Here is a 27,700-nt window from a genome sequence, read left to right as displayed (position 1 = left end):
TTTCATTCATATTGAACTTTACGCTGGATGCGGGAGCGGAGGGACACAGGAGAAATGGGCGGGGACAATTACTCTACGCCAACGGTAGGGCGACCGCGTTGCTTAAGAGATCTTATTTTACCCTCTTGGAACAAGCCCGGAAGAAAATTGCCTCAGGGTCACCGAGAAGAGGCCGTGGATTCAGCTTCCATCACTTAGCGGTGAGAACATCCCCCTTCCCTTACCCCCCAGTCTAGCCTAAGCTTTATTTACAAACCTGAGGCAAAACATTTTTCTGGCAGTGTTGTGAAATTTTAATGGGAGAAAAGCTGTAAACTGTCTAACACAGCGTCTGGCACAGTAAGCACGCAGTGAATAACTATTATCACACTTAGGAGAACTCTTTGATTCCCCCCATCTACTTGTTCATGACAAAATTCTAGGTGTCTTCCTTGATTCCGCCCCTGTATTCCCTATCCAAATCTTTGCCTTTAAACTATATCCTGAATCTGTCCACTTCTGTTCATCTCCACTACCTCTCTGGGCCAAGTCACACCATTTCTTACCTAGCAAGACCTCCTAAGTGGTCTCCCTGCCTCCACTCTTAATATTTTACTATCTCTTATTAATTCCTGACCCCCAACCCCATGATTTTTTGCAGACATGTCAGATCACGTCATTCCCCTGCTCAAAACCCACTAATGGCTTTTCATAGTGCGTAAAATAAAATCCCAACTCTTTACGCTAGCTTACAAAACTGTGTCTTAATAAAGATGGTAAAAAATTTTAAAGCCTAGTATGATCTGTGCCCTCACGTAATATACTCCTTACCATGTTCCAGCAAAACTGGTTTTATTTTTCTAATACATCAAACCTGTTTCTCCCAAAGGCCTTTGTTCTAGCTGTTCTCTGCCTGAAGCACTCGTCCCTTAGTTTCTAACATGGGTGACTCCTTTTACACTCAGATAAGTTGAACTGTCACTACTTCAGAGAAGACTTCCCTGACCAATGAAAAATAGCCCCTGCTGAGTCCCTTAGTCTTACACCATCCTATTTTGTTTCCATCCTTACCCCCCACACTCACACAACTGTATGCCAGTTTCAAGAGAGCATAAATCTAGACTGTTCTGGTCACACCTGAATAGAACAGCCCCTCGTCGGGCTCCCTGCTCCGCGGGAAGCTTGCTACTCCCTCTCCCACTCCCCCTGCTTGTGTTCCCTCTCTCGTTGTCTCTCTGTGTCAGATAAATAAAATCTTAAAAAAAAAAAAGAACAGAGCCTGCCACAGAGTAAAAGTTGCTTCAACTGTGATCTTCCTATGCTGGCTTCTTATACGTCAGTCCTCAGATCAAACTTGGCATTGACCCTCCCCTCCCTCCAAATTTATAGCGTTTATTAAATTATGAAACTGTCCAATTTTTTCCTTAATATGTATTACCTATTCTCCCTATTAAAATACGCACTCCAAGAAAGCAAGGATCTTATCTATTTTGTTCACTGCTGTGATCCTAGTGCCTAGCACTGTGCCAGACACACAGTTGTGCTCAATAATCATTGCTGTTGCAAAAAACAAAGGCATAGAAAGGTGACAGAATCTGTTCAAGGTCACTGAACTATTTAGTGGTGCAGCTTGAATTCTCACCCCGATCTGTTTGAATGCAAAGCCCCTATCTACTCTTGGCTCATACAGAGGTAAGGGGAAGACGAGGTTACTGCTTTCAGGAAGATGCCTACTGGAGGAGAGAGGCCACATAAAAGAGGACCTAAATCGCATTTTATGGTCTTATTTACCTTTGTAACTCCCACACCTATACAAGCCATAAACGAACTAAGAAACCAGAAAATGGCTAAAAATCATTAAGTGGAGGCTTCGAGGAAGGAGTGGTGTCTTCTGCAGGGTGGAATCCAAAAAAGCTTCATGAAAGCGGTAACGTGGCGGGAAAGCTAACAAAGCCTGCGGGCTCTTTTGTTAAGGAGCTAATAACCCCGGGGGCTCTGGCTTCAGGCGGCCTGGGTTTCCTGGGTTTCGCTCCTGGCTGCTTTCTTGCTGTGACCTTAGGGGTGTGTTACTTCCACCTCTCTACGCCTTAGTTTAGTTGTCGGTAAAACAAACATCCTTAACCTAAAGGGCTCTTGGGAAGACAGATAATACACATAAGGGTGCTTTACACAGGGCCGGCCCGCGGTGAACGCTATAAATGTAAACTGTCACTGTCATTACATTACTGATCAAGGCGTGCTGACCTTACCAGCAGCTATTGGCTGACCATAGACGTGTAGAGAAATAGAAAACTTCCTACTTCCCTGAGGTGAAAGGCGCGATACCCGAAGCGGCCGGGTCTGGCTCCAGGCCCCAGCACCGAGGACTCTTGGCCGCGGGCAAGTACTGCGCTTGAGGAAGAAGCGGGAGGCCGCTCTAGCACCATCAGCCTCCAGTTCTCGGTGGCGCGAGGCCTGACGCTTGCGCAGTGGCTGAGGCGGCGGGCGAGGGGCGGGCTGGGCGAGCTGGGCGCGGCGGCGCGCCGAGGGTGCGGCGGAGCGGCCCTGCCTTCGCAGGTAACCGCGCGCGGGCCGACGCCGGGGCCGGAGGGCGGGCCGGGGAGGCTGCCCTTTGGCTCCCCAGGTCTCGGGTCCGCTACGGAGCCTGCCGGCTGGGGGTTCCCAGTTCCCAGAGTCCGGCCGGGGAGCTCGTGCGGCCCGGACCAGGACGGCGTCGGAGGTGGTGGCGAAGGACCCGGTCCCGGAGGACCGCTGGGCGTCTCACGCCCATCTCCCCGCCTGAAAAACCCCACCCCAGCGCTCCCAGGGGCTGCTCTTGAGAGGGAAAGAGCCCAGGTTTGTTAGGAATTTAGCCCTCTCGAGTCTCAGAATTCATTCCCCAGGATCTGGCTTTCGATTGCACACTTCAGAAACAGGAGTTGAGGATCTCACAGAGCAGCCTCTTTCTGTCTCGGGGCGAACTAAGGTCTTCCTCACGTAACTTCATCTTTTTTCCTCAGAGCAGCGCTCAGCCATTCCCACGAACGAAGAGAGCTGCGCTTTACCCTCTCACACCCTTCTTTTGGGTTTTAGGCCCCCGCGTTCCTTTACCTGGCGCTACGTGGCCTCACATCTAAGGCCACTCGTTCTGGTAATCCTCTTCTGGATCCACTCCCATTTTCCAGAGATTTTCCCAAAACTGGGTTCCTAAAGTACATTTGTAAGTAACAGTTCTCAAGTCAGACAGACTTGAATTCTAATCCAGGGTGGTGCCAATCTTAAGTATGTGACTTTGCGTAAGTCCCTTAACTTCTCCAAGCCTCAGTGTGCTCGTCTGAAAATGGGGACAGTCCTATCTCTAGATGGTTGAGAGGACGAAGGGTGAAGAACGAAAAATACTTAGCCTGCTACCTGGAACATAGTAAGCATCCAATTGATGTCAATTATTTTTTGAGCAGATAATTCCTCAAAGAGGCATGACGTTCTTGGAATCAAATGGAATGTATAATAATAGCAATAAAACATTTTTCATCAGGCATATAAAGAAGGTTTTTTAAGTGATGTTATTTAATGCTGAGGAGTGCTCAATGGTTAAGTGGTACTCGATGGTACCTTGGTCAAGTGATGGTAGTTTGATACAGTCATCTTGGAAAGCCATGGAAATATATGTCAGGAGCTTTAGAAATGTCATTTACTTCATTTCACCAATGCATATCTGAAAATTTTCTCAGAAATAGTCATAGTGCAGAAAATATGCAGAAAGATGGTAATTATAGCATTATTTATAATTGTGAAACATTTAAACTTTTTGTTTTATTTTTAATTGAAGTATAGTTGATATATTAGTTTCAGTTATATAGCATAGTGATTTGACAGTTATATACATTACAAAATACCACTGGGGTGCCTGGGTGGCTCAGCTGGTTAAGCCTCTGACTCAGTCTCAGCTCAGGTCTTGATCTCAGTTGTGAGTTCGAGCTCCCTGTTGGGCTCCACGCTGGGTGTGGAGCCTACTTAAATAAAACAAAACAAAACAAAAAAACACACGCAGAGAGTATAGTTGCCATCCGTTACCATACAAAGTTATTACAATATTATTGACTATATCCCTATGCTGAACTTCTCTTTTGTGTGACTTATTTTATGACTGGAATTTTATACCTCTTAATCCCCTTCACTCTTCGCCTACATTTAAATTTTCTACAGTGGAAAATTTTAACATATACAAAAGTAGACTAGGTAAATAAACCACCATGTGCTTATCACCCCACTTCAACAATGATGAGTATTTTGCCTATCTTGTTCTTGTGAAAAATTTTAAACCTACTTCATGTCCGAAAATAAGAGAACAGGTGAATAAACTAGGGTACCTTTATTTAGAGTGCTATGAAGCTTTTAAAATAACAGAACTGTATATATGCTATTATCACAAGTTTGAAAAATCAAAAACTAACATCCAATCTATGTAGAAAAAGAGATGGAAAGGAAGTACAATAGAATATTAACGAGTTTCCCTTTGATGGCGGGACAGTGAATGATTTCCTCCCCTTCTATTTTGAGATATAAGTATTCCATAAAAATTATGTATTGTTGTTATAACAAAGAAACAACAAACAAAATCTGAAATCACTGCACCTGAACTAAGCACAAAGAATATGCCAGAGCAAGTTCACTGTTACGGAGAACAAAAAGGATCTCTTTCTGCAGCCCGCTCTTATGTGAGCATTTGTCTGCCACATCACATTAGTGCTCATATTGAACTATATGTCCGCTAACATGTCCACATCTTTAACCCCCCATCCTCTATGTGTAAGTGATTTGACTCAAATCTTATTCCCCTTATTTTGACTAGCTTTGCCCCTCAGGGTAGGCAGAGATTTCCTGTGAAGAGATGACTCTCCCATTTCTTCTTTTCTTCCTTTCCTGAGCAGGATTCCAACTCATACTTCATGCGTTTATACACTCTCCCTAAAACAACCACTTCGAACAATTCAAGTAAGATAATTTTGTTTTATCACACAGTTTTTCTTGTTCAAATCGATTGTAGTGACATCTGACCGAAAATTTATTCTGCACTTGGTTGATAAACTAGATCTGCTTTTTATTATTATTTGTATTGTTATGTTAATCACCATACATTACATCGTTAGTTTTTGATGTAGTGTTCCATGATTCATTGTTTGCGTATAATCCCCAGTGCTCCATGCAGAACGTGCCCTCTTTAATACCCATCACCAGGCTAACCCATCCCCCCACCCCCCTCCCCTCTAGAACCCTCAGTTTGTTTCTCAGAGTCCATGGTCTCTCATGGTTCGTCTCCCCCTCCGATTTTCCCCCCTTCATTCTTCCCCTCCTGCTATCTTCTTCTTCTTCTTTTTTAAACATATAATGTATTATTTGTTTCAGAGGTACAGGTCTGTGATTCAACAGTCTTACACAATTCACAGCGCTCACCATAGCACATACCCTCCCCAATGTCTATCACTCAGCCACCCCATCCCTCCCACCCCCCACCACTCCAGCAACCCTCAGTTTGTTTAGATTTGCTTTTTAAACTGACATAGTACATCTTAAAATAGTGAAGGGAGAGGGCCACCTTAAAGAAAATGTATAAATGGAAAAAACAGACAAAAACACAACAACACAAAGTACATGTATAAATGAGTTTTGTTTCAAATCAGTGTGTGAAAAAACTTCTGTTTCCTAGGTATGCCAAGAAGCCTTATCACACAGATGTCCTTCGAGATAATATGGATCAGTCCGGAGTTCTCCTCTGGGTGAAAGCAGAACCCTTTATAGTGGGTGCCTTGCAGGTCCCCCCTCCGTCCAAGTTCAGTCTTCACTATCTCAGGAAGATATCCACATATGTGCGAACCCGGGCCACAGAAGGAGCTTACCCACGCCTGTACTGGTCTACATGGAGGCACATTGCATGTGGGAAGCTGCAGTTGGCTAAGGATCTGGCGTGGCTTTACTTTGAAATATTTGATAGTCTTGCAGTAAAGACACCAGAGGAGCGCCTGGAATGGTCTGAGATTCTGTCCAACTGCATGTCTGAGGATGAAGTTGAAAAGCAAAGAAATCAGGTATGGATTTATATGTATTTGTATGTGTGTTTAATTATTTTGAGAAATAAACTATCTTTAATTTTTGTACTAGGTGTACACAGTGTGTGGTTTTGGGTTAATGGCTATTGTGATCCCAGAGTGCCATTTTTTTTTAACCGTTCCAGTTGGGCAGTATTTAATGAATTAGCCCTTACTTAGCAATCTCTGTTCACCTACTTCCAAAGCAGTAATGTTACAAGAACCCTGTAATTGAAAGAGGGAAATGCTTTCACTGACTTTAAAAACATTTTAAGGTGAGTGAGTGATTATGAGTCATTGATACGTTACAGTCAGAGAATCTGACTATTTTTAAGTGGGCATCTGCTATGTGCTGGGATTCAAAGATGACTGGAACAGCATCTCTGCCCTCCTGGAGCTCAGAGACTAGTAGGGGAAGTTGGTGTGTAAAAAAAGTGCTATTTGACAGTGTAGAACGTATAGTAGTGAAAGTGTGCATAAAGTACAGAAATAGCATAGGGAAGAGAATGGTTAGTTCTGGTGATCAGGAAAGACTTCACAGAGAAAGTATATTAATCAGAGTAGGCTCATTACAGTAACAAACATTCCTGCCATTTCAGTGGCTTAGCACAGTGACAGTTTATTTCTCATTCATGCAGCAGTATGACACAGGGCATCTGGTTGGATGAGTCTCTAGGCTGCTGTTGTCCAAGCAGTGACTCAGGGAGCTAGTCATCTTCTGTCTCTTGAAGGCACAATTTTATTAGCTTTGTTGCAGTTAAAAACAAACAAAAATGAAATTCCAGTGGCCTACAGTAACAAAGGTTTGTTTCTTGCTTCTTTTACGTGCAGCCTGTACTTTAGCTAGAGCTAAAGGTTATGGCTTGACTCCATGTGTCTACTCATTTGGGGACCCAGGCTAAAGAAGCATATTCTGTATAGTTAACGCCTATTCTGTGACAGAAGAGAAGAGTAGCAGAGCAGGAGAAACCTCATGATGCTTCTTTTGCTCTGATGGGACATAAACTGTAACTAGTTTCATTCCATTGGCTAAAGCTTTGTTATATGTCTGTATCTAAAATCAGGAAGATGGGGAGGTAGACTACCTCCCAGTAGGTAGGGCAATCCCATGGCCATGGATAAGCCTCCTAGAGGATGTGGAAGTGAATAATTGCAGGTATAATACAGTTTGCCCCAGTCATGCCCACTAGGGCCTCAGAGTCCTTCACTTCGTGGAGTGTTTTTGGGAGATTTGAAGGTGGTGTATGTCAATCCACCCACATTCCATTGACCGTAACCCAGTTATACCATGTCTAACTTCAAGGGAGGCTGAGAAATGCCATCTAAATGCGGGCCCAGGAAGAAAAGAAAAGGTATTTAGTTAGTATCTAGCCACTCTGTGCCACATGGGGTAGTATCTAAACAAGGTTTGGAAATTGAAAAGTTTGGCAAGAGAGGAAGGACATAGTTACTCATTAATTAAATATTAAGTGCTTACAATGTATGAGGTACAGTAGTGGATGCTGGATACAGAGATTAATAAAACCTTCAAGAAGCTCCAGATTTTTTGAGTGCTTATTATGTGCTAGATTCTATGCTAGTTATTAGGAATATAAAAATGAAAAAGATGAGGATCTTACAGTCTCATGAAGAGGAAGGTATATGAATAATGATAAGATAACAAAGAATTGTTAAATGGAAGTATGTATAAAATGAAGGAATTTTGCTGATTTAAAAAAAAAGCCAGTTCCGGGCACCTGGGTGGCTCAGTTGGTTAAGCGACTGCCTTCGGCTCAGGTCATGATCCTGGAGTCCCGGGATCAAGTCCCGCATCGGGCTCCCTGCTCGGCGGGGAGTCTGCTTCTCCCTCTGGCCCTCCCCCTCTCATGTGCTCTCTCTCATTCTCTCTGTCTCAAATAAATAAATAAAATCAATCAATCAATCAATCAATCAATCAATAAAAATTTTAAAAAAGCCAATTCCAGAAGGTTATAGACTGTATAATTCCATTTATATAACATTCTTTTTTTATTTTTTTTATTATTATTATTATTTTTTAAGATTTTATTTATTTGTTTGAGACAGAATGAGAGAGAGAGAGCACATGAGAGAGGGGAGGGGCAGAGGCAGAAGCAGGCTCCCTGCCGAGCAGGGAGCCCGATGCGGGACTCGATCCAGGGACTCCAGGATCATGACCTGAGCCGAAGGCAGTCGCTTAACCAACTGAGCCACCCAGGCGCCCCTATATAACATTCTTGAAATAACAAAATTAGAGAGATAGAGAACAGATAAGTGATTGTCAGGGATAAAGGAAGGGGTGAGGGTGGGAGGGAAGTAGGAAGTAGTTGTGGCTATAAAAGGGCAACATGAGAGATCCTTGTGTGGATGGAAATGTTCTGTAACTTGGCTGCATCAATGTCAACACCCTGATTGTGCTACTGTATTATAGCTTTGCAAGATGGGAAACTGGATACAGTGTACCCAGGATCTCTCTATTAGTTCTTACAACTGCATGTGAATCTACAATTATCTCAAAAAATTTAAGAAAGTAGCATTTTAAAAAATACGTAGATTCATGGGGTTCTGATTGACAGTTGATTAAATAGATCTAGGTGGTCCTGAGAATGTGTATTTTTCAATTCCTTAGTTTAGCAACTTTTAGCCAGGTTGGGAAGCAGGGTGAATACAGCTGTAGTACCAGATGTATTACATTTTTGTGTCTCCTGTATGTGTATGGGAATGGGTATATGAGGATAATCATGAGCTTCAAATCCTGAGCTTCAATACCTTTCTTCAAATAAGAAATGACTTATAAACATCTATCAGACCAATAGTATTTTTTAAGTCAAACACTCTTTTAAGAACTTGATGAAAACCTGAGTCCTCCTCCCCCACAAAATGCACATACACCAAAAAATTGCATACAATTTCAGATGTTGCATTGATACCCTAAATTTTTTTTGATAAGTCTGTGAGCCTTAGGTTAGACTAAACTGAATATTTTGGTGAAATTTTCTTCTTCCTTTCTTCCATTTATTTATTCAAGTGACTAAAGTTTGTCTTTTTTATTTTAACTGCAATTTTAAACTTCTGAAATACTATACTTTTAAAAAATATGTACTTCATCCTCCTCTTCATCGATTTTGGGGAGAGAATGTCTATGGCCATAGATGCTACATAGCTTTCTGAGAAGGTAAGTGACTCCAGTTTAATTAGTTTTAGAAACTCCTATATCTGGGTATCAGAAACATACATATCAAATGCTAGCAAGTTTCTACATTTTTCTTTTTAGGATTTGCAAACTGTTGTGAATTTATTTTACTGTATCTCCTTAGCTGTAGACTAGGAACTGATGTGGTTTAGGACATGTATTCATCATCTCTTTTCTTTTTGGCCAGCTTTCAGTGAACACCCTACAGTTTCTGCTCTTCTTATACATACAGCAGTTAAACAAGGTCTCCCTGAGGACATCTTTGATTGGAGAAGAGTGGCCTAGTCCCAGAAATAGATCTCAGTCTCCTGATTTGACTGAAAAATCCAGTTGCCATAATAAGGTACTGTTTAAATTTTGGTCTCCTTCTTTGAAGGGACAATTTATGAGGAAGATGATTTGCCTTCATTAAAAATTGTGTTGGGATTACTTATATAAGCCAATCATTTGTTGATGTGGTTTTTTTTTTTTGCTTTTCTGTTTCTTTTCCTTATTATAAAACAAAATAAATATTTGCAATCTTAGTCCAAGTATAGAGAAGTAATTTCCATTCATTCCTTCAGTGACCACAAAAATCTCATGATCCGGGGGCAAATTATTCACTGTACTCTCATTAGCATTCTCATTTTTGCAAATGTTAATGAATTTGAATCTACTTTAGACTAAGGATAAATGAGAAGATGTAGTGTTTACAAAGTCTGTTGAAATCTACTGAAAAATATTTCTATAAAAATATCTTCTCATATGTTTAAGTGATGTGCTTTGATACACTTAAGCTGAGCATGCTTGTGTCATATTATATGATGCAACAACATAGAAGTTAAACTTAACTGCCTCACATTGTGAGTTTTAGAAATTGTATTATTTCTTCTTTCTGTTTTTGTAAAGAAAACTGAAATGTTTTTACCTGTTTATTTAAAGGTATTCTAAAAAACCTTAAGTAAAACATAGATCTCAGTATTACTGCCATGTGCAGGTTCTTTAAAAATGTTCTGAGGCAAACAGCGACAACAAAAACCTTTCTGATATTTGGCACTTTTATAATCTCCTTTTTCAAGTAAACCCGTCCACCCTTACGTTCCATGATACGATTCCCTCCTGGTTGTGCTTCTCATTTTTTCTTCTCACTCTTCATGAGCCTCCCCACTGGCCCCTATAGGCCACTATTCCCCCAGGATTCTGCCTGGGGCAATTTTGTCTTCTCGCTAGACATATTCTTAAAACATAATTCTTCTCTTCCTGTGACTTCACATATCTCAATGACTCCTAAGTTTGTCTCTATCCTAGATTTCCCTCCTCATGTAGATGCCCTCTCTATACCTTAAATTCAGAATGTCCAAGTCCAGATGTATTAGGCCAATTATTGTCTGTTCTTTCCACACTTATTTCCTGTTGAATGGGCACCATGCAGAGATGGTGTTTTGAACTAAGGTAGTCTGCATTCAAATTGGCTCTGCCATTTAATACCACATGATTTTAGGCAAGTCGGTTAACTTTTCTAGGCCTTGGCTTGTCTTTTGTGAATGGGGATGATAATTCCTATTTCTGAGTGGCTGTGAGAATTTAGTAATACATTAGCATGAGACTTGTTGCTTAGTAGGCATCAGTAAATGGTGACTCTCAGTTTGTGCTATAACATGACCTCTCCCAACAACTGATTAGACCAGAGGTGGACACTTGACTAGAGTAACCCAGTCACAGGTACGTATTTGAAACTGGTCTGGTTTGAATTGATGACATGGCCCAGTCAGTGCCCCCAGGAACTGAAGAAATTACCAGTTTGTGCTGGGTGCCTGAGCTGGCGGCTCAGGTAGCACTGGGACCAGAATAGCCAGCATGTTTATAAGTGACCTGGAGTTAGGAGGGATTAGAAACTCTGAGGTAATCAGAGAAAAAGAATAGAATGGAACAGACATGTAGAGACACTGGCGAGAGAGTACCAGGCCCAAGGTGGCCTTCCAGTTCCAGTTCTGATGAGGCCTACCTGTACTTCAGCTTGGGAGATGACTGTGTGTCTCTACAGTAAAATCTCCCTTTACTTGAATTGACTTATATTCCCGAAGCCAGAGAAGGTTACCACCAGCTACCCATGCTTATTCTCTCAGCACCCATACCTAGTTTTTTGTCAAGTCTTACTTATTCTGCCTCCAAAATAACTCTAATTTAAAAATCTGTCCCTCTTTGGGTGGCTGGCTCAGTTGGTGAAGCGTGCAACTCTTGATCTCAGAGTTGTGAGAGTTCAAGCCCCACAGTGGGTGTAGAGATTACTTTAAAAATAAAATCTTTAAAAATAAAAATAAAGTCTGTCTCTTTTCTTCCTCTTATATAGGCCATACTGACATTCGGGGCGGGGGGGGCTTGATTTCTATAATTAGGCCCTATATGGTCACCTGCTTTTAGTCTCCACTCCACCTACTACACTGGACTTTCTAAATGCAGAAGGATTATATCTGTTTCCTGTCAAAACTCCCATCAGTAATTATTATTGTCACTGTTGTTTTCATCTTGTGCTCCATGGAGCCACCTCAGAGCCTGCTATGGGTGAGGGGGATGCAGTAAGAGAGATGAAGAGCGACAGCCCTGCTTTGACATGTTCTATGGTATCCAGATGAGAGTTTATTAAAAAGAGAAAATGTATAGCTATTTAGAAAATAGTTTTAAAGTCCCTGGCACACAAAATAAGGCCCAGATGCTTTAGTGTTTCATATAGGCCTTTCATGATTGGTCCCTACCTCCAGTTTTCTGAACACGGCAGGTACTTTTACCGCTATGGATCTTTGCGTATCGTATTCCATAGGCCTAGAATGCCTTTTTTCCTTGTTTGTTTGTGTAACTAACAACATTAATCAAGAATCTGTTCAAACAGCACTCCATGATGATTTTTTCCCCCCAGAGGGGTTCCTTACTCCTCTCCGGCTCATAGCATGTCTTTACAGATCTCTGCTGTAGTTCTTATCTCATTGTGCAACAGTTGCTTGTATTGTCTTTTCACTACATAGGCTCTGAGTTCCTTGAGGACAAGAACTATGTCCTATTCAATTTGCCTAATTCATCACTTAACACTGCTCATACCACATAAGAGATATTCAAGAAATATCTGTCAAATGAATGAGCCAAGTCATTGAGACACCTGCCAACTCAAAGCTTATTCCAAAAGTGATAACTTCTCTTAAATCTAGCTACTGTAAGGTCAGTTGCATTGTTCCATCCAGTGGAATTTGAAACTCCTCCTGTAATACGAGAAGGTAAATAAAGAAACCCAGTGTTTCATCAAATGAATGTCCAAGGTAGCTATTTTTATGTTAGATCTGAAACTTAAGAGTATTTACTAGCTGTGTGACCTTGAGCAAGTTTCTTAACCTTTCTGTATCTCCATTTCCTCATTTGTAAAATGGGCATGGTAACGGCGTCTATTGCAAGATGGTAGCTAGGATTAAATATGTTAAAGTTTGTACAACACTTTGTGGTTGGCACACACTAAGGATTAGCTATAGTATTACTTTTGAACTACCTAAGGAAGGGAGAGAATCTATTTATACCTATCACATAATATTAAAAAATCTTTATAAGGTTTATATTGTTGCCTTAAATGCTTTTTTAGGAGGTGAGGCAAAGTAGAAATACAAAATAATTAAAATACAAAGTTTTCAGGTCTTGTAAAATCTGTTCTGTTAAGAGTGCTTTATTTTGATATTTTTTAGAACTGGAATGATTATAGTCACCAAGCATTTGTCTGTGATCATCTGTCAGATCTCCTTGAGCTGCTTTTAGATCCAGAACAACTCACTGCATCATTTCATTCGACCCATAGTAGTCTAGTCTCTCGCGAAGCTGTTGTGGCCCTCAGCTTTCTTATTGAAGGTACAGTGAGTAGAGCCAGGAAGATATATCCACTTCATGAACTTGCTCTGTGGCAACCACTGCATGCAGAAAGTGGCTTCTCAAGGATCTCTAAGACCTTTTCTTTCTACAAGCTGGAAGCCTGGTTGAGAGCCTGTTTGACGGGGAATCCATTTGGTACATCTGCTTGCCTTAAGTCTGGAAAGAAATTGGCTTGGGCTCACCAAGGTATTTTTTCAGTATTTTAATCTATATTAAATTGAATGACAAGTTAAGGAACCTGGTGTTTTCTGGTGTGTTAATAATCACATCTCTTCTGGAGACCTACAAAATATTGCTACCATAAGAGAGGAAAAGGGAACCACTGTCTTTTGTCTAGGACTTTTTCCATCAAGGCAGCAGTAGTGTGAGAGAGCTGATTTCAGAGTCCGGGTCATTCTGTTGGCAGTTAACGGAACTCCAGCTTCAGTCAGTTGTCATTTTGCTCTGCTTTTCTCTGTTCTGACTTTCTCCCTCACCCTCTCACGTGCTCATTTGTTGAGGGCCTTCCTGTCTTCTCTGCACCACAGCCGGATTTGGCCATTCCACAGTTGCAACCTCAGAGAGTTGGTGTAAAACGGGGGTCCCGTTTTATTTTAGGTACACAGACACAAACAGATTAACTTGACATTTCCAGTTTAGAAAAATCTAAAGTAGAGAAAATCTGGCCTTGGTTGCATCAGATACTTACTCTTGACAGTCCAGCGATGGCTAACGGGATAGGTTCAGGGGCTGTATGACTTCTGGGGCCCAAGTATAAGTTTAAAGAGAAATAGATGCCTACACTGAGACAAATGCCAGCCAAAATTAATGAAAAAAGGAAAAAAAAAAAAACATAGAATATACTTCCACAATCTCTGAATTTCAAGGATAAAGAAAAAATAAGTTCCATGTAATTAAAAAAAATCAGTTTTTGTGTCAAATTTTTATAATGCTAAAAAACAAAATAGTTGAGCAATGTCTACAGACTCTCAAGCAAAAGGACTGTGATCCAAGAATTCTATATCCACCCAAGCTATTGCTCTAGTAAGAGGTCACAGACTTGCAGATATTGAAGGGCCCCATAAATATATAGGATATACTGCATAATTCTTGATGGTGATAAAAGAATATAGGCTCAAACAAGTTTTTAAATGTTGTTACAGTAGTCACTAGTAGGAAAAAGGATATGTAACCTCTTAGGATTATACTGAAATGTTAGTGGAGGTGGATAATAGGATCACAGATAATTTGTATCTTCTTTTACCACTAGTATTTAGAAATTGTCTACGATAACCATGTATTACTTATTTAATAAAAGGAAGCAATAAGAATTGTTTTTATTTTTTTTTTTAAAGTAGTAGCGTACTTATGCGACCTTCTCATATTTGGCCAGTATTCTTTACAGGGGTGTCCTGCTGGCTTTCAGAGAGGTACAGTGTGAGAAGCCAGTCACATAATGGCGAGACTGTATTGTGGGAACAACCCCTGCACAGTTTTTGAGTGTCAGTTTCTGCAAGGCACTGTGTGTGAAAGGAAAATGTGCTCTCAGTTACTAACGATGTGTAGGGATTAAAGGCATGAATCCAAATAGAATTCATGGAATGATGTGGTAAGTACCTTAGGAGGGGTTTGAAATTAGTATTATGGTGACTTAAAGAGATTATTTAAGGATTGGGATGATGAATTAGGGCAACTTGGAGAAGATATTTGAGTTGGGCCAGCTCTGTGACTAGCCATATGACCTTAGGCACATTACTTGAAAGATACACATGAAAAAAAAATCTTAGATCTGTAGGCAATCTTGAATGGGCTAGAGGTTTTAAAAAATTTTTATGACAAAAAATTATGAAATATTGCAAACATACAGAAAAACACAGAGAACATTATAGCAAACACCTCTTTACCCAATGCCCAGATCTAACATTTTTCCAAACCTTACATGTATCTAATTTTAGACACTTACACACCTAGACGTATGTAACCTCATATGGTTGTTTTTCTTTGATTTGAAACTATCTCATTTATTTATATTTTTCTTAAATAGTTGAAGGGACGACCAAAAGAGCTAAGATTGCTTGTAATACGCATGTGGCCCCTAAGATGCACCGCATGGTGGTGATGAGCCAGGTTTACAAGCAGACCTTGGCCAAGAGCTCAGATACTCTGGTGGGGGCACATGTAAAGATTCATCGGTGCAACGAATCTTTTATATATCTGCTCTCTCCCTTACGGTAAGCACAGTTCTGATATTTTGATCTTTTCTTTGGACTAGGATTGATCCTTTTTTGCCATCAGAGAATAATTTTGTAGTCAAATATTCTTTTGATCTTCCTCTCATTCAGAGGAATTTACCTCATTTTTTCATTTTTCAGATCTGTGACCATTGAGAAATGCAGGAATAGCACCTTCGTCTTGGGCCCTGTACAGACTGCTCTTCACCTCCACAGCTGTGACAACGTTAAAGTCATTGCTGTTTGCCATTGTTTGTCCATCTCTTCTACAACAGGCTGCATCTTTCACATTCTGACGCCTACACGCCCACTTATTCTCTCTGGAAACCAGGCAGTAACCTTTGCCCCTTTTCATACCCATTACCCAATGCTGGAGGATCACATGGCCAGGACCGGCCTCGCTACGGTGCCTAACTATTGGGATAATCCAATGATTGTATGCCGAGAGAACTGCAACACAAGTGTCTTCCGACTCTTACCACCTTGTGAATTCTATGTATTTATTATCCCCTTTGAAATGGAAGGGGACACAACAGAGATACCTGGGGGTCTTCCATCTGCATATCAGAAAGCACTGGGTCAAAGAGAACAGAAGATACAAATCTGGCAGAAAACTGTGAAGGAGGCTCGTTTGACAAAGTGAGTGTTTTCTAGAGAAGAATTTGTCTTATGTAAAACTCCATGGGAAAACAAATTAATCTGTACATGTTTACAGCTGTACTAAAGTAATAAAAAAGATGTAATGTGTCTTTTGTTAAGGTCAGTATTCCAGGTTGTTTGGTTGGGGGATGGGAGCAAGTAGCTGCTCAAGAATTAGACTCCCTTGTTTTTGGAAGCTTTAGTTGATAGATGAACAACTTGTATTTATGAAAGATCATATCCACTTGATCTAATACTTACATGAATTGGTTTTAGTTTTTAATTCTCTAACTATATCGGTGGTTCTCAACCTCGGTTGCACATCAGTCATCCAAGGGGCTTGTTCAAAATACAGATCTCCTGACTCCTCCATACCACAGACAGACTCACCGAGGGTGGATTCCTAATGCTGCTCCATGGACTACTGCTAGTTTTTGTCCAAGTTTTCCCTAATCCATGGTAAAATGTGAAAAATAAGCACAGTGTTTTAAAACAAAGCTAAATTTAGTCCGCTTAAAATTTTGTCTTTTATTCTGAAATTATATGCTTCCTAAACTTGGGATGCCAAAATACCTTATTTTTAAATTACATGCTTGTGATAGTAGATGATTGTGGTTTATTATGTTTACCACAATATTTTATTTCAAGGGTACTGGTCTTTGAACTCTAGAAGCCAGGGACACGGTTAACAGTTATTGTTAATAGAGATTCAGAAAACATCAGTGTGGGTAGTCAGGGAATATTTATGGAGGAAGTAGAATTTGTGTTGGACCTGGAAGAATTAGCAGTGTTTGGATAGGAGCTGAGGACTGGGCAGAATACTTTTATATTGTATCTAACCGATCTTTTTTTTTTTTTTTTTTTTCCGGGGGTGGGGAGTGGTGGTGCTGCAATGTACAGAACTGAACAGAGCAGTTATTTGGAGGGAAGAAATGGATAACTAGAAATAATTTAATGTCTATCCCATTAAAGTGCTTTATAATCACTTGGAGTAAAATGAACATGAATTAGTGTTCTTACATTCTTTTTGCTCTTGATGGCACTTTTAGGGATCAAAGGAAGCAGTTCCAGGTACTTGTGGAGAATAAGTTTTATGAGTGGTTGATTAATACGGGACATCGCCAACAGCTGGACAGTCTTGTGCCCCCTGCCGCAGGCTCCAAACAAGCAGCAGGATAAGACTTCTACATGGAAACACTGGTGGGCATTTATAACGTAGACCACTTAGAACAAATTTTCTTGGGAAAATCTTACAAGCATGCAAAAAAGCTGTGCAGAATATTATGTTACTGGCCACTGCCTTTTTTTCTCCGCCAGACCCACTAGCATATACAGACTTTATATACCCATTTTTGCCGCATTTTAGAGTGAAGACCAACCAAATTATTCCATAGGTGGAGCCTATGGAATAATGGGCAAATGTAAGGGCCAAGTTTTGTCTTCTTTGCTTCTTGCCTAGTATAGGTTGTACTGTCCAAAGATACTACTTTCTCCATACATAGCTTTCAGCTGTATTTCCTCTTTCTAACACATCTCTCATCTTTCCCATCACCCACACACAAATCAACTAAGTTAACTGATCTTTGTTAATTGTACATGAGCATTAATAAATTACCAGAATTAATCCAAATGAAGATTTGAATACTGAACTCTGGAAGATCACAGATCCAATAGAAGAGAACATGGATACAGACAAATTTACTAGAAGTCATTTAATCCAAATATAAAATATTCTTTTTTCAATATAGAAATTAGTTTACTTTTCTGTTTTGAAGTCTTTTAAAAGACTAACAATAGAAAAACAGACAAAGGATATCAAATAATTCACAGAAAAATACTTACAAACACAAAGATACTTTTACTTACAATTAAAGAAATGTAAGATACTATTTTTTCTCTATCAGATTGGCAAGGATCAAAAGCTGGTATACAACAATAAAAAAAAATAATAATAAAAAAAACTTTAAAAAAAAAAGCTGGTATACAACACTGGTAAGGTGTTTTGTTTACCACCGGTAGGTGCTGATACTGAATCTAAGCTGGGGGTTTGGAGGGGTGAAGGCAGAAGAGGAGGAGTAAAATGTTGCCTTGTGTGTTTGAAAAAAGAGAGGGGTTATCGCACATACTTATATGCTAATTATATGCCTTAAAAACTTCTGAAAGGACATAAATTATTGAAAGTTTGTCTTTGTGGAATGAGACTAGATGTCTAGGGTGATTAAAAACTTATTCTTAATTTTTATTGATATAGAATTTACATACCATGAAATTCACCTTTTTAAAGTGAAGGATTCAGTGGCTTTTATTAACATAGTGACAGGTTTGTACAACCTTCACCACTGACAAATCCAGAACATTTCATCACCCTAAAAACAAAGCCCGTATACATGGACAGTCAGTCCTCATTCCTCCACCCCCAGTATCTTCTCTTTTCTCTAGTCCGTGGCAACCACTAATCTACTTTTTGTCTCTTGATTTGTCAACTCTGGACATTTTCTATAAATGGAATCATTGGACATGTGGCCTTTGTGCCTGGCTTCTTTCACTTAACATCATGGCCTTAGGGTCATCCATGTTGTAGCCTGCATCAGTACGTCCTTCCTTTTTATGGCTGGAATAGTCCATTGTATGGATATACCACACTTTATCTGTTCATCAGTTGATCTGAGATTTGAGTTGTTTCTCCTTTTCAGTTGTTTTCACTTCTATTGTGAATAATGTTGTTAGGTACTTTAGTGTACAAGTTTTTGTGTAGACATATGTTTTCAATTCTCTGGGTATATACCTAGAAGTAGAATTGCAAGGTTATAGGTTTAACTTTTTGAGGAAATGCTGAACTGTTTTCCAAAACTGCAAAAACTTACTCTTTATTGTTTATAGATTGTTTGCATTTTAAATTGTGTGTTACTTTTTACAAAAAAAATTTTATAATACTTATTTAATAAATGCTGAGATTAAGAATTAGGAATCTGATGAGGATTATCCAAAGGAAATGGGAACTATAAGAAGGTGAAATTTTAGTTGAGGCTAATCCCGATAGCCTGCCACTTTTTCATGTCTTTTCTTCTATTATGAACTAAAGTGACCCTCAGAAAAAAAGGACTATAATTAATTTTAAAACCTTATGTATTTAACACTCTAAAATCTCACGTGGCCTTGATTTACATGATATTGTAAATACAAGTTTTTTCCTATTATTTGCATGAAAGCAGTAGAAAATTAAGTTACTAATATTTTTCTCTTATTATCTTAAGGGGCCTGCAAACAGGAGGATGATGAATGGAAGATGGTACACGTCTTGAAACTAAATTGGGAAGATGCTCTTGCTGCTTAAGAGACATTGGGGCTTTTTCCTTCCTATTTAACACCGTTCCTTGATTTCCATTCCATACTGATGTATTACTGTTTAGGTCGAATTTTAGATGAACTTCTGACTATTATATAAACGTATTGTTTATAGAACATCAGAAAGCTCATCTTTGTGTTGCCAAAATGAAGTTGAGGAAGGCAGTTTCATTGTATATTAATATTAAAGTGACTGAGCATAGATTTGCAATTAAATTTCACATTTTAATTTGTATGATGAAAGGGTCTCATCCTTTCTAGAGTTAAATACAAGTTTTATAGTTCTTTGAAACTATTTAAAAGGAAATTGCTACTCCTTTTAAAAAATAATTGGAATGAAAGTATAGTTTGTTGGTGTATAAATATAGCAGAAATAGTTTTATACAAAGATATATTAGTCCTTAAAAGTATGAAACAATGAAATTGTGTATTTTTCATTTTCTGCTTCAAATTTTCAATAAGCAGTTAGATGTTTGCCTTGTCATACAGATGGGTCATTCAGATTAAAAATTCCCTCTGGTGATAGCTCTCCTGGGCCAGGTTCCCTATCTGAATTATTTTAGGTAGTTAAGGGAATGTTTTTCTTGAATCTGCAGGGTCTTCATTGCCTTTAGCTCAAAATAATCCACATGTTAAAGTAGGGCATTTTGGGGTCATGTATTCTTCCTCTCAGTTACAAATGTCACTTTGTGATGTTATATCAAAATAAAGTTTACATTTGATTGGGAAAGCTGTATTCTTTAAGATAAAGGAAAAAGAATTATTAAATAATTATTAAATTATTAAATGAATCCACTGATAAACACTGTTTTGTATGCTCACTGGTCATTGATTTAGTAATTATATCAAAAAAAGGGCTTGACTTAAAGTGAAAATTAACTCTCAGAATGTGTGTTAATTCTAGTTGAGGTTTTCATAGTTTTTATTTTAAGATGAAGTTCAAGAGAGAATTCAATAAAGAAACACTGGAGTAACAAGTGTGTTTTGGAAATTGCTATTGCTTAATGAAATTAATGGTATCACTTAGATACTTTCCAGTTTACCAAATTCAGAAAGCTAAGCACATAGCTTACTAATTTGTTTCTCAATAATCTTCCTATCAAGGCACATTTACCATTTTCTGAATTGACCATAATACATCTTGGGGGCACCCTATTTGTTGGATAGTTTTATTAGTGAAAACATGAGGAAGATGGACTTTTAAGAAGAATATACTTGACCAGGAAAATGAAAATGGAGAAGGACTGATTTGTTGTTTCTTTGAATTTACATAAAATGTAATCTCATTCCAAAAGTCAGAGGTGTAATAGGTGCCGAGAACCTCTGAACAGGTTCCCATAGGCTATCATGGCAGAAAAAATGCCACCAAGCAGGCGGCAAATTGGGCTTAGCTCAACCTTGGTAGGACCGTAATTCTCACAGTAGCTTTCTGTCCCTCAGGTTACATATTGTAGAGCCCTTTCTTGTGGATTAGAACTTGTGTGTGTGTGTCCTGAAAAATTTTCAAACATAAAGAACAGTTGCGAGAATCTGAATCCCCACAAACCCCTTGTCTAGATTTACCACTTGCTAACGTGACGTCACATTCACTTTACCACTCTGCACAGTAGTAGTATTTTCACTCAACAATTTGAGAGTAGGTTGCAGACATCTTAAACCTTGACTCCTAAAGACATTAGCATGTATTTCCTAAAAATAAAGACGTTCTCCTATGTAGTCATAGTACAAATTATTAAATTGATTAAATTCAGGAAATTTCACAATGGCACCGTATACAGTCTGGATTAAAATTTTTGCTAATCCTCCCAAAAATGTCCTTTGTAGTGACATTTTCCAAACATAAGATCATGCATTGTGTTTAGTAGTCACTACATTTTGTTGCTTTGGAACATGTCACTTCTGTTCAGACTTAAGAGGGTAGCCTCTTGACTTTCCCGCAAGCTCTATTGAAAAAAAAAAAAAGACACTGAGGATTTCAAGGTGGCGGCTTGCTAGAAAACCAAATTGCCCAGATAAGGGGGACTTCTTTGTTTTTAACTTGGAAAACTTTGGCTGGGTTTTGGTGCCTTGACTCAGCAAAGTCTATAATGCAGCAAGGCTTGGTAAGCATTAGAAGGGGTACTGAAGCTTTCCTTTATTTCATAATCCCAATTGTTTTTCTAGAAACCATCAATAGCCTCTAAATGACTGACTCAATTTTTGGATCCTATTCTCATGACTAAGCTTTCCCTACTAGTTTGATTTGAAACCAGCGCACTATAAATGTCTCTATGCCTCTCTCTCTAGCTATTCCGGATTCCAGCACTGGGGAAACCAATCTATGCACCAAAATGTCTAAGTCTGGAAACAAGGTAAGTTAACAGTCATACTGATTTATAGCCTACCACTTTCTTTTCCTTTGTACCTTTCTTGCCAATGTTTCCTTTCTTTTGGAATGTTTCCTATTTTCCAATGTACCTAAAGATACACTAAAAGAAAGGTGGAGAAAAGCTTTTCTTCTTTGCCTGAAGGTGAGTATGATAGTGGTTTAAAGGCTGGGATTGGGAGAGAAGATTAAAAAACGCTCATTATATTTTCTACTCGGACAGAATTCCCCAACAATTTATTAAGGGCTTGTCTTTGTGTGGGGGGCGATGTTCAGTACTGTGCAGGTATATAACAGGTAAATATCATCATGATTTCTGCCTTCCAGGAACCAATGTTCTGTGACTTTCCCCAGGAATAGGACATACTGATAAAAGGAGTATGTGGAGTAGAAAACTTCTAGTGTTTAGTTAAAAACTGCTCTGTGAGGGGCTCCTGGCTGGTTCAGTCGGTAGAGCATGCAACTCTTGATCTCAGGGTTTTAAGTTTGAGCCCCATGTTGGGTGTAGAGATTACTGAAAATTAAAATCTTTTTTTAAAAAAAATCTGCTTTGTAAAAGTTAGCCTCCACCAGTAATGTTCTAAAAGACCATTCAAGTGAATTAAATCCTACATATCCATTTCATTCAAGCAGTTACTCTTACCCATCTGCTGAAATAAAGTGCTTACTTACATTAGGAAAATTGCCTCTCAAATATTTGATTCACAGTTGTTAGACTGGAAATTGATCTCTTAAGCAGAGCTTTAGGAATGAGGGATTCTACTTTCATTTCTCTATTTTAGCTCTTCCACTGACAAGTGAGTGTAAGGCAAAGCCATTGGTGCCTGATTTCCACATCCCCCCCAGCTCTTTACTTTGAAAAGTTTCAAACCCATTGAATCTTAGAAGAATAAGAAAGAAGTGTTAAATACTTGCATATCACTCACTTATATTCTCTAATTGTTAGCCTTTTGCTATATTGAGTGTCTGTCTCTCTCTTTGTACTAAACCATTTGACAGTAAATAGACTTAATTCCTTGGCCATATTTAGGCATGTATCTCTAAAAATAAACATACTATCATTATGTTGTCCCCCAAATTTGTAATAAATATAATACCTAATATTCAAACTATATTCAAATTTCCCCCGGTTGCTTCCCCAAATGTGCTTCATGGCTGGCTTTTCCCCTGATACAGGATCCAGTCAGGGATCATGCATTACCTTTGGTTGCCATGTTTCTTTAACCATTTTTTCCTTTAGCCTCTTTTGTATGGAACAGTCGCCCTACCTTTCTGTTGTTGTAGTTTGAGACATTAACATTTTTCAAAGTCCAGACCAGGTGTCTTGTAGGAAGTCCTGAAATCTGCATTTGTCTGATTGTTTCCTAATGTTTAGATTCAGACTAACCATCTTTGGCCAGAAAGTTACATAGGCAACCTCAGATATTTCCCATCACATCATGTCAGGAGGCACCTGTTAATTTATTCCAGAATTGGTTAGTGCCTGATTTTTTTTCCACTTGGAAAATAAAACTAATAATCATACTCGTCATCTAAAAGATTTTGGGAGAAAAATGAGACAGTGTCTTTAGTGCTCTGAGGTTCTTGAAAGCATGCCATGCAAATCCCACTGAAAAGAATTGTAAGTCCTTAGAGGAATATCCATGTGCCTTGAGGGGAAGACTGTTACAGAACCCTCTTTGGGGCGGCTGGGTGACTCAGTCAGTTAAACGTCTGCCTTCGACTCCAGTCATGATTCTGGGGTCCTGGAATTGAGCCCCGTGTCGGGCTCCCTGCCTGGCGGGGAGTCTCCTTGTTCCTCTCCCTCTGCCCCCACTCCTGTTTGTGTGCTCTCTCTTTCTCTTTTTCTTTCTCTCAAATAAATAATAAAATCTTTAAAAAGAAAAAGAACCCTCTTAGATGAAAATGCCCCCACTTTCAAAGATTTCCAGAGTAGTAATAGTGTGCTCTCTTATTTCTTGTAGCTGCCCTGTTCATGGTGGTTAGCTAACTTGCTTACTAGGTCAAAAGAGCAAGTTAATCTCTTTCTCTATTGCTTCTCCCTTTCCCGCCATCTTACTAGCAATTTAATCAGAGTTATAGGCTTGGCAAAAACGATGCATTTTATGAAATTTGGTTTTGTTACCTCTGGAATACTCAACATTTTTCTTTGTGCTATGTTGGATTAATAGGCTATTTTTCAAAAACTAAACGAAAATGAGAGGAATTTTGTAGTAATTTCTAGGGAAATCTCCAGCACTATTTCTGAGCTTTCTCTACAAATTTTTTTTGCCCAAGAGTCTCAGCTCACCATAGAATAGATTTCATGGTCCTTCTGCAAATGGAAATTGAGTAGAAGTTCAACATTCTCTGGGCTCTGAGATTTGGAAGGTGTCCCACTGAAAGGAGAGCTTGGTTCTGGAGCTCAGTAATGGCTCCATGGCAACACAGTACTTTGTTTCAGCTTTGGAATGGCTGGCTAGTCTGCTGGAAGGGTGGCCAGCAAGATGACCTTATAGAACATCCTGTATATAGATGTTAGCCAGGCAAATGAGCAGGGGGCACTAAGTGTGAGAAACATTCAAGTAAAAAAGATACTAACTTTATTTCCTATAGCATATCCCTTGCAAAGCCTCCTTTTTGGGTGACAAATTGACCAAAAACCAAAGGTAATTTGAATTAAAGTTAAATTAAGGAGTTTAGAATCTATTAATTCTTAGTGAAGTTACCTTAGTTTTCCTAAAGATCTTTCCACAGGGCTTTGGGGAAAGCTTCTCAGACTCAGAATCAGTGTTGTTCCATTACTAAGAGAGTAAATTGTGTTTGTGGAACAGAGTTAGCTGTGCAGGCGGGAAGACAGCAAAGGGAGAGAAGATAAAATGAATCACAGGTCACTAACCAGGAGTTTTGCACAGCAGTCCACTCACTTGCCTGCAACGAACTTGTAACTAGCTATTGACCTTAGGCAAGTCACTTAACTTCTTTATCTGTAACAACAGTAGCAAAAGTTTATTGGCAATTATGAACCAGATTAAACTAAGTGCTTTATTGGATTATCCCTCCTCAGAACAGTCCTCTGCAGTGGATATTGTTATCCAGTTTTACTAATGAAGAGCCAGAGCTTTAGAGAGAAGTTCAGTGGCCTATCCAAGGTCCCAGAGCCAGTAACTGGTAGTCCTGCAATTTTGTTTTCATCTGTAGACTGGGATGCCATGTAGCTCTCAATCTGCTATGCTGAAGTGGGAAATGGAGCTGGAAGAGAAATTTGGGAGGGGAAGAAAGGAAATGAAGTAGATGATTTAGTGCTGAGCAGGGGTAAGGAAGCTTGTAGGGAACAGGAAACAGAAGGAGAGAGACAAGCAGGGTAGATTAAGGTGGAAGGAAATAACCATCAGTAGGCTATGATCTAGAAAGTCTCCCCTGGGGTAGAAAACACTGAGGTTTTATGGCCTTTTGCAAGTCATTCTTGGTTTCTACCTCTCCATCATTACTTACATCTGATCAGTCACCAAATCCTCCATTCCTTTTGACCGTTTGTTCCCTTCATGTCCTCAGCTAGCAGTTGGCATTTGGTTGGCCCACACCATCTCTCACCACACCCATAGCAACCACCTGCTTCCACGCGCATCATCACCAGAGGGATTCTAGCATGGCATCCGCAGCAGGCTGCTGGCTTTATTTCCGAATACTTCTTATATGCGCAGACTCTATATGCGCCAAGCTTGCGGAACTACTTGTCCCTATAGTGGGCCATGTTCTTTTATTCCTTTGAACAGGTAATCCTTTTTCCTTTGCCCCTGGACAGAGATCCTCTCAGGGCCACCTAGCTCTACTCCTTTCCTGTGAAATGCTTGACCTGGTTTTCTTCTAAACCGATAACGCAAGTTAGCCACAAGGTGGCAGCATAACGCTAGGGAATTAACTGCTTGACTCCATGACACCTTGCTTTCCGTTTCAATGATAAACTAGCATTTATCTTGGAGTGTGGAATTATAGAACAAGGGGCAAACTCTACAGTCTATTTGGTCTGGTGGTTTTCAGAAACTGCGTCACGAAGCCCCAGGAGTGCCTGAGAACTCTATTTCCTGTTGCAAATAGGAACGTTTTATTTTTACAGCCAGGGCTTCAATCTAGTCTAGTCCTTCCTCTGACAAGCGGGAAGCAGGAGCCCAGAGAGGCGGCTTGCCTAAAGTAGTGAGCCTGACGGTAGAGATGCAGCTCAAGAGCCCAGGTTTATTATTTCCCGGTTCTCAGAGCTGCGCACCGCCATGCCATTAGAGGTCTCAGGTTTACCCCAGAAATTGTGGGAGAAAACTCGGTAAAGGGTTTGAGGCAAAGAACATTCTTGACTTGTCATTTTGTTGCTTTGTAACTACTCTGTTGGCAATAAAATAATAATACAGAACATAAAATATTGTCATGTGTATGCTCCACATCCATCTAAAACAAGCTCTCTAAAGCTAAGGTACGTTTTATTTTTCTCTATATTAATCTTCCATTATCACCTACAGTGAATGCCTGCATTTGGAACTCACTCATCATCATCCAACATTTATTGTGGGTTTGTCCAGTGCAGGATACAGGGGTCCATAGCTTAAATAAGGCTTGGTCTTTGCCCCAGGAAGAAGTCTAGGAGTCTGATGGGAGAGAGATATATAAGTGAATAACTTATTTTCTTATGTGATGAGTACCGTGAGTTATGGGAACAAAAAGGAGGAAGCCATGAACTTGGGTCTGGCTTATCTTAGGGCACTCTTTTGTTTTGCTTCATTTTAAGCCTTCAGAAAGTTCTCATTCCTGTTGTTGACAACTAAAGTTGTCTGCCAGAAGGAAGGTGTTGTGAGGTGAGGTAGAGCTCTGTATTTCCTCCTCAAAATCGAAGAGAAAGGAATTTTCAAAGTGGGGATTATGTTCTTGGTCTTTATTTTTTTTATGAATAAAGCCTCCTGACTCCCAGTTCTTCTCTTGGTCCACCCCGCCCTTCAGATCACTTTCTATGAGGACAAGCACTTTCAAGGCCGCCACTATGACTGTGACTGCGACTGTGCAGATTTCCACATGTACCTGAGTCGCTGCAACTCCATTCGAGTGGAGGGAGGCACCTGGGCTGTGTATGAAAGGCCCAACTTCGCGGGCTACATGTACATCCTACCTCGGGGCGAGTACCCTGAGTACCAGCACTGGATGGGCCTCAATGATCGCCTCAGCTCTTGCCGAGCTGTTCACCTGGTGAGTCTGGGGCCCGCTGGATTCCGCTTGCTTGCTCGCTCGCTCACCTGCTCCGGCTCTTCTCTGTCTCTCTTGCTCCTACTCCCCCCCCGCCTTTTTGTTTTTTTACTTTTATGTGGAAGCATCTTCTTAACATTTTCCTACCCTTTAATGCAGTGTTTTCTTCTGTTGGCTGCTGAGGCTTACATAAAACCTAAAGTCAGTTCATCACAAGACTGAATACATGAATTATTTCCAGAGCGCACTCTCTACCTCCTGAGTACTTTAAGGCATTAAGTTTTTCCTACCGAAGGTCAGCTGTTTTGGTCAGTGCACAGCGGGGATGGGAGATCAGATCATCTGGCTTTCAAGATGGTGGGTTCTGAACCACAGCGTTCTGGGAGTTCTTGACATGTCGGTGATTTTCATAATCATCATTGTTTATTTCCTCCCTTGTTTTTCCAGTCTAGTGGAGGCCAGTATAAGATTCAGATCTTTGAGAAAGGAGATTTTAATGGTCAGATGTACGAAACCACTGAAGATTGCCCTTCTATCATGGAGCAATTTCACATGAGAGAGGTCCACTCCAGTAAGGTGCTGGACGGCGTCTGGATTTTCTACGAGCTACCCAACTACCGTGGCAGGCAGTACCTTCTGGACAAGAAGGAGTACCGGAAGCCCATCGATTGGGGTGCAGCTTCCCCAGCCGTGCAGTCTTTCCGCCGCATTGTGGAGTAATGACGTGGATGGGGCCACAGGCTTCTCCCTCGGGGCCACATGCTGGCTAGCCTTGTCATCCAAGTAGGCATCATAAATAAAACAATTGGCATGCATTCCA

General features: G+C 40.0%; 2 protein-coding genes across 4 annotated transcripts; both read left to right on the top strand.

The window, feature by feature from the left end:
• Positions 1 to 13: 13 nt before the first annotated feature.
• TBCCD1 (TBCC domain containing 1) lies at positions 14 to 27,700 on the top strand. Of its 3 annotated transcripts, none has more exons than XM_034999771.1 (10): positions 14 to 200; positions 5,666 to 6,044; positions 9,422 to 9,577; positions 12,936 to 13,302; positions 15,140 to 15,326; positions 15,468 to 15,965; positions 17,015 to 17,165; positions 19,220 to 21,661; positions 26,641 to 26,883; positions 27,328 to 27,700. In XM_034999771.1, exons 2-7 carry the CDS (start codon positions 5,709 to 5,711, stop codon positions 17,142 to 17,144), a joined length of 1,674 nt encoding a protein of 557 aa, XP_034855662.1. In that variant the 5' UTR covers positions 14 to 200; positions 5,666 to 5,708; the 3' UTR covers positions 17,145 to 17,165; positions 19,220 to 21,661; positions 26,641 to 26,883; positions 27,328 to 27,700. The 3 variants fall into 3 exon arrangements, with proteins under 3 accessions (XP_034855662.1, XP_034855664.1, XP_034855663.1); XM_034999773.1 differs by lacking the exon at positions 14 to 200 and adding an exon at positions 2,472 to 2,535; XM_034999772.1 differs by lacking the exon at positions 14 to 200 and adding an exon at positions 2,819 to 3,379.
• Positions 21,580 to 27,700, top strand: CRYGS (crystallin gamma S). Its single transcript, XM_034999774.1, has 3 exons — positions 21,580 to 21,661; positions 26,641 to 26,883; positions 27,328 to 27,700. Exons 1-3 carry the CDS (start codon positions 21,581 to 21,583, stop codon positions 27,598 to 27,600), a joined length of 597 nt encoding a protein of 198 aa, XP_034855665.1. The 5' UTR covers position 21,580; the 3' UTR covers positions 27,601 to 27,700.

This window comes from Mirounga leonina, unplaced genomic scaffold, assembly GCF_011800145.1.
Source record: "Mirounga leonina isolate KUSES-001 unplaced genomic scaffold, KU_Mleo_1.0 Mir_115, whole genome shotgun sequence".
Lineage (NCBI taxonomy): Eukaryota > Metazoa > Chordata > Mammalia > Carnivora > Phocidae > Mirounga > Mirounga leonina.
This window is presented reverse-complemented; position numbering and strand designations above follow the sequence as displayed.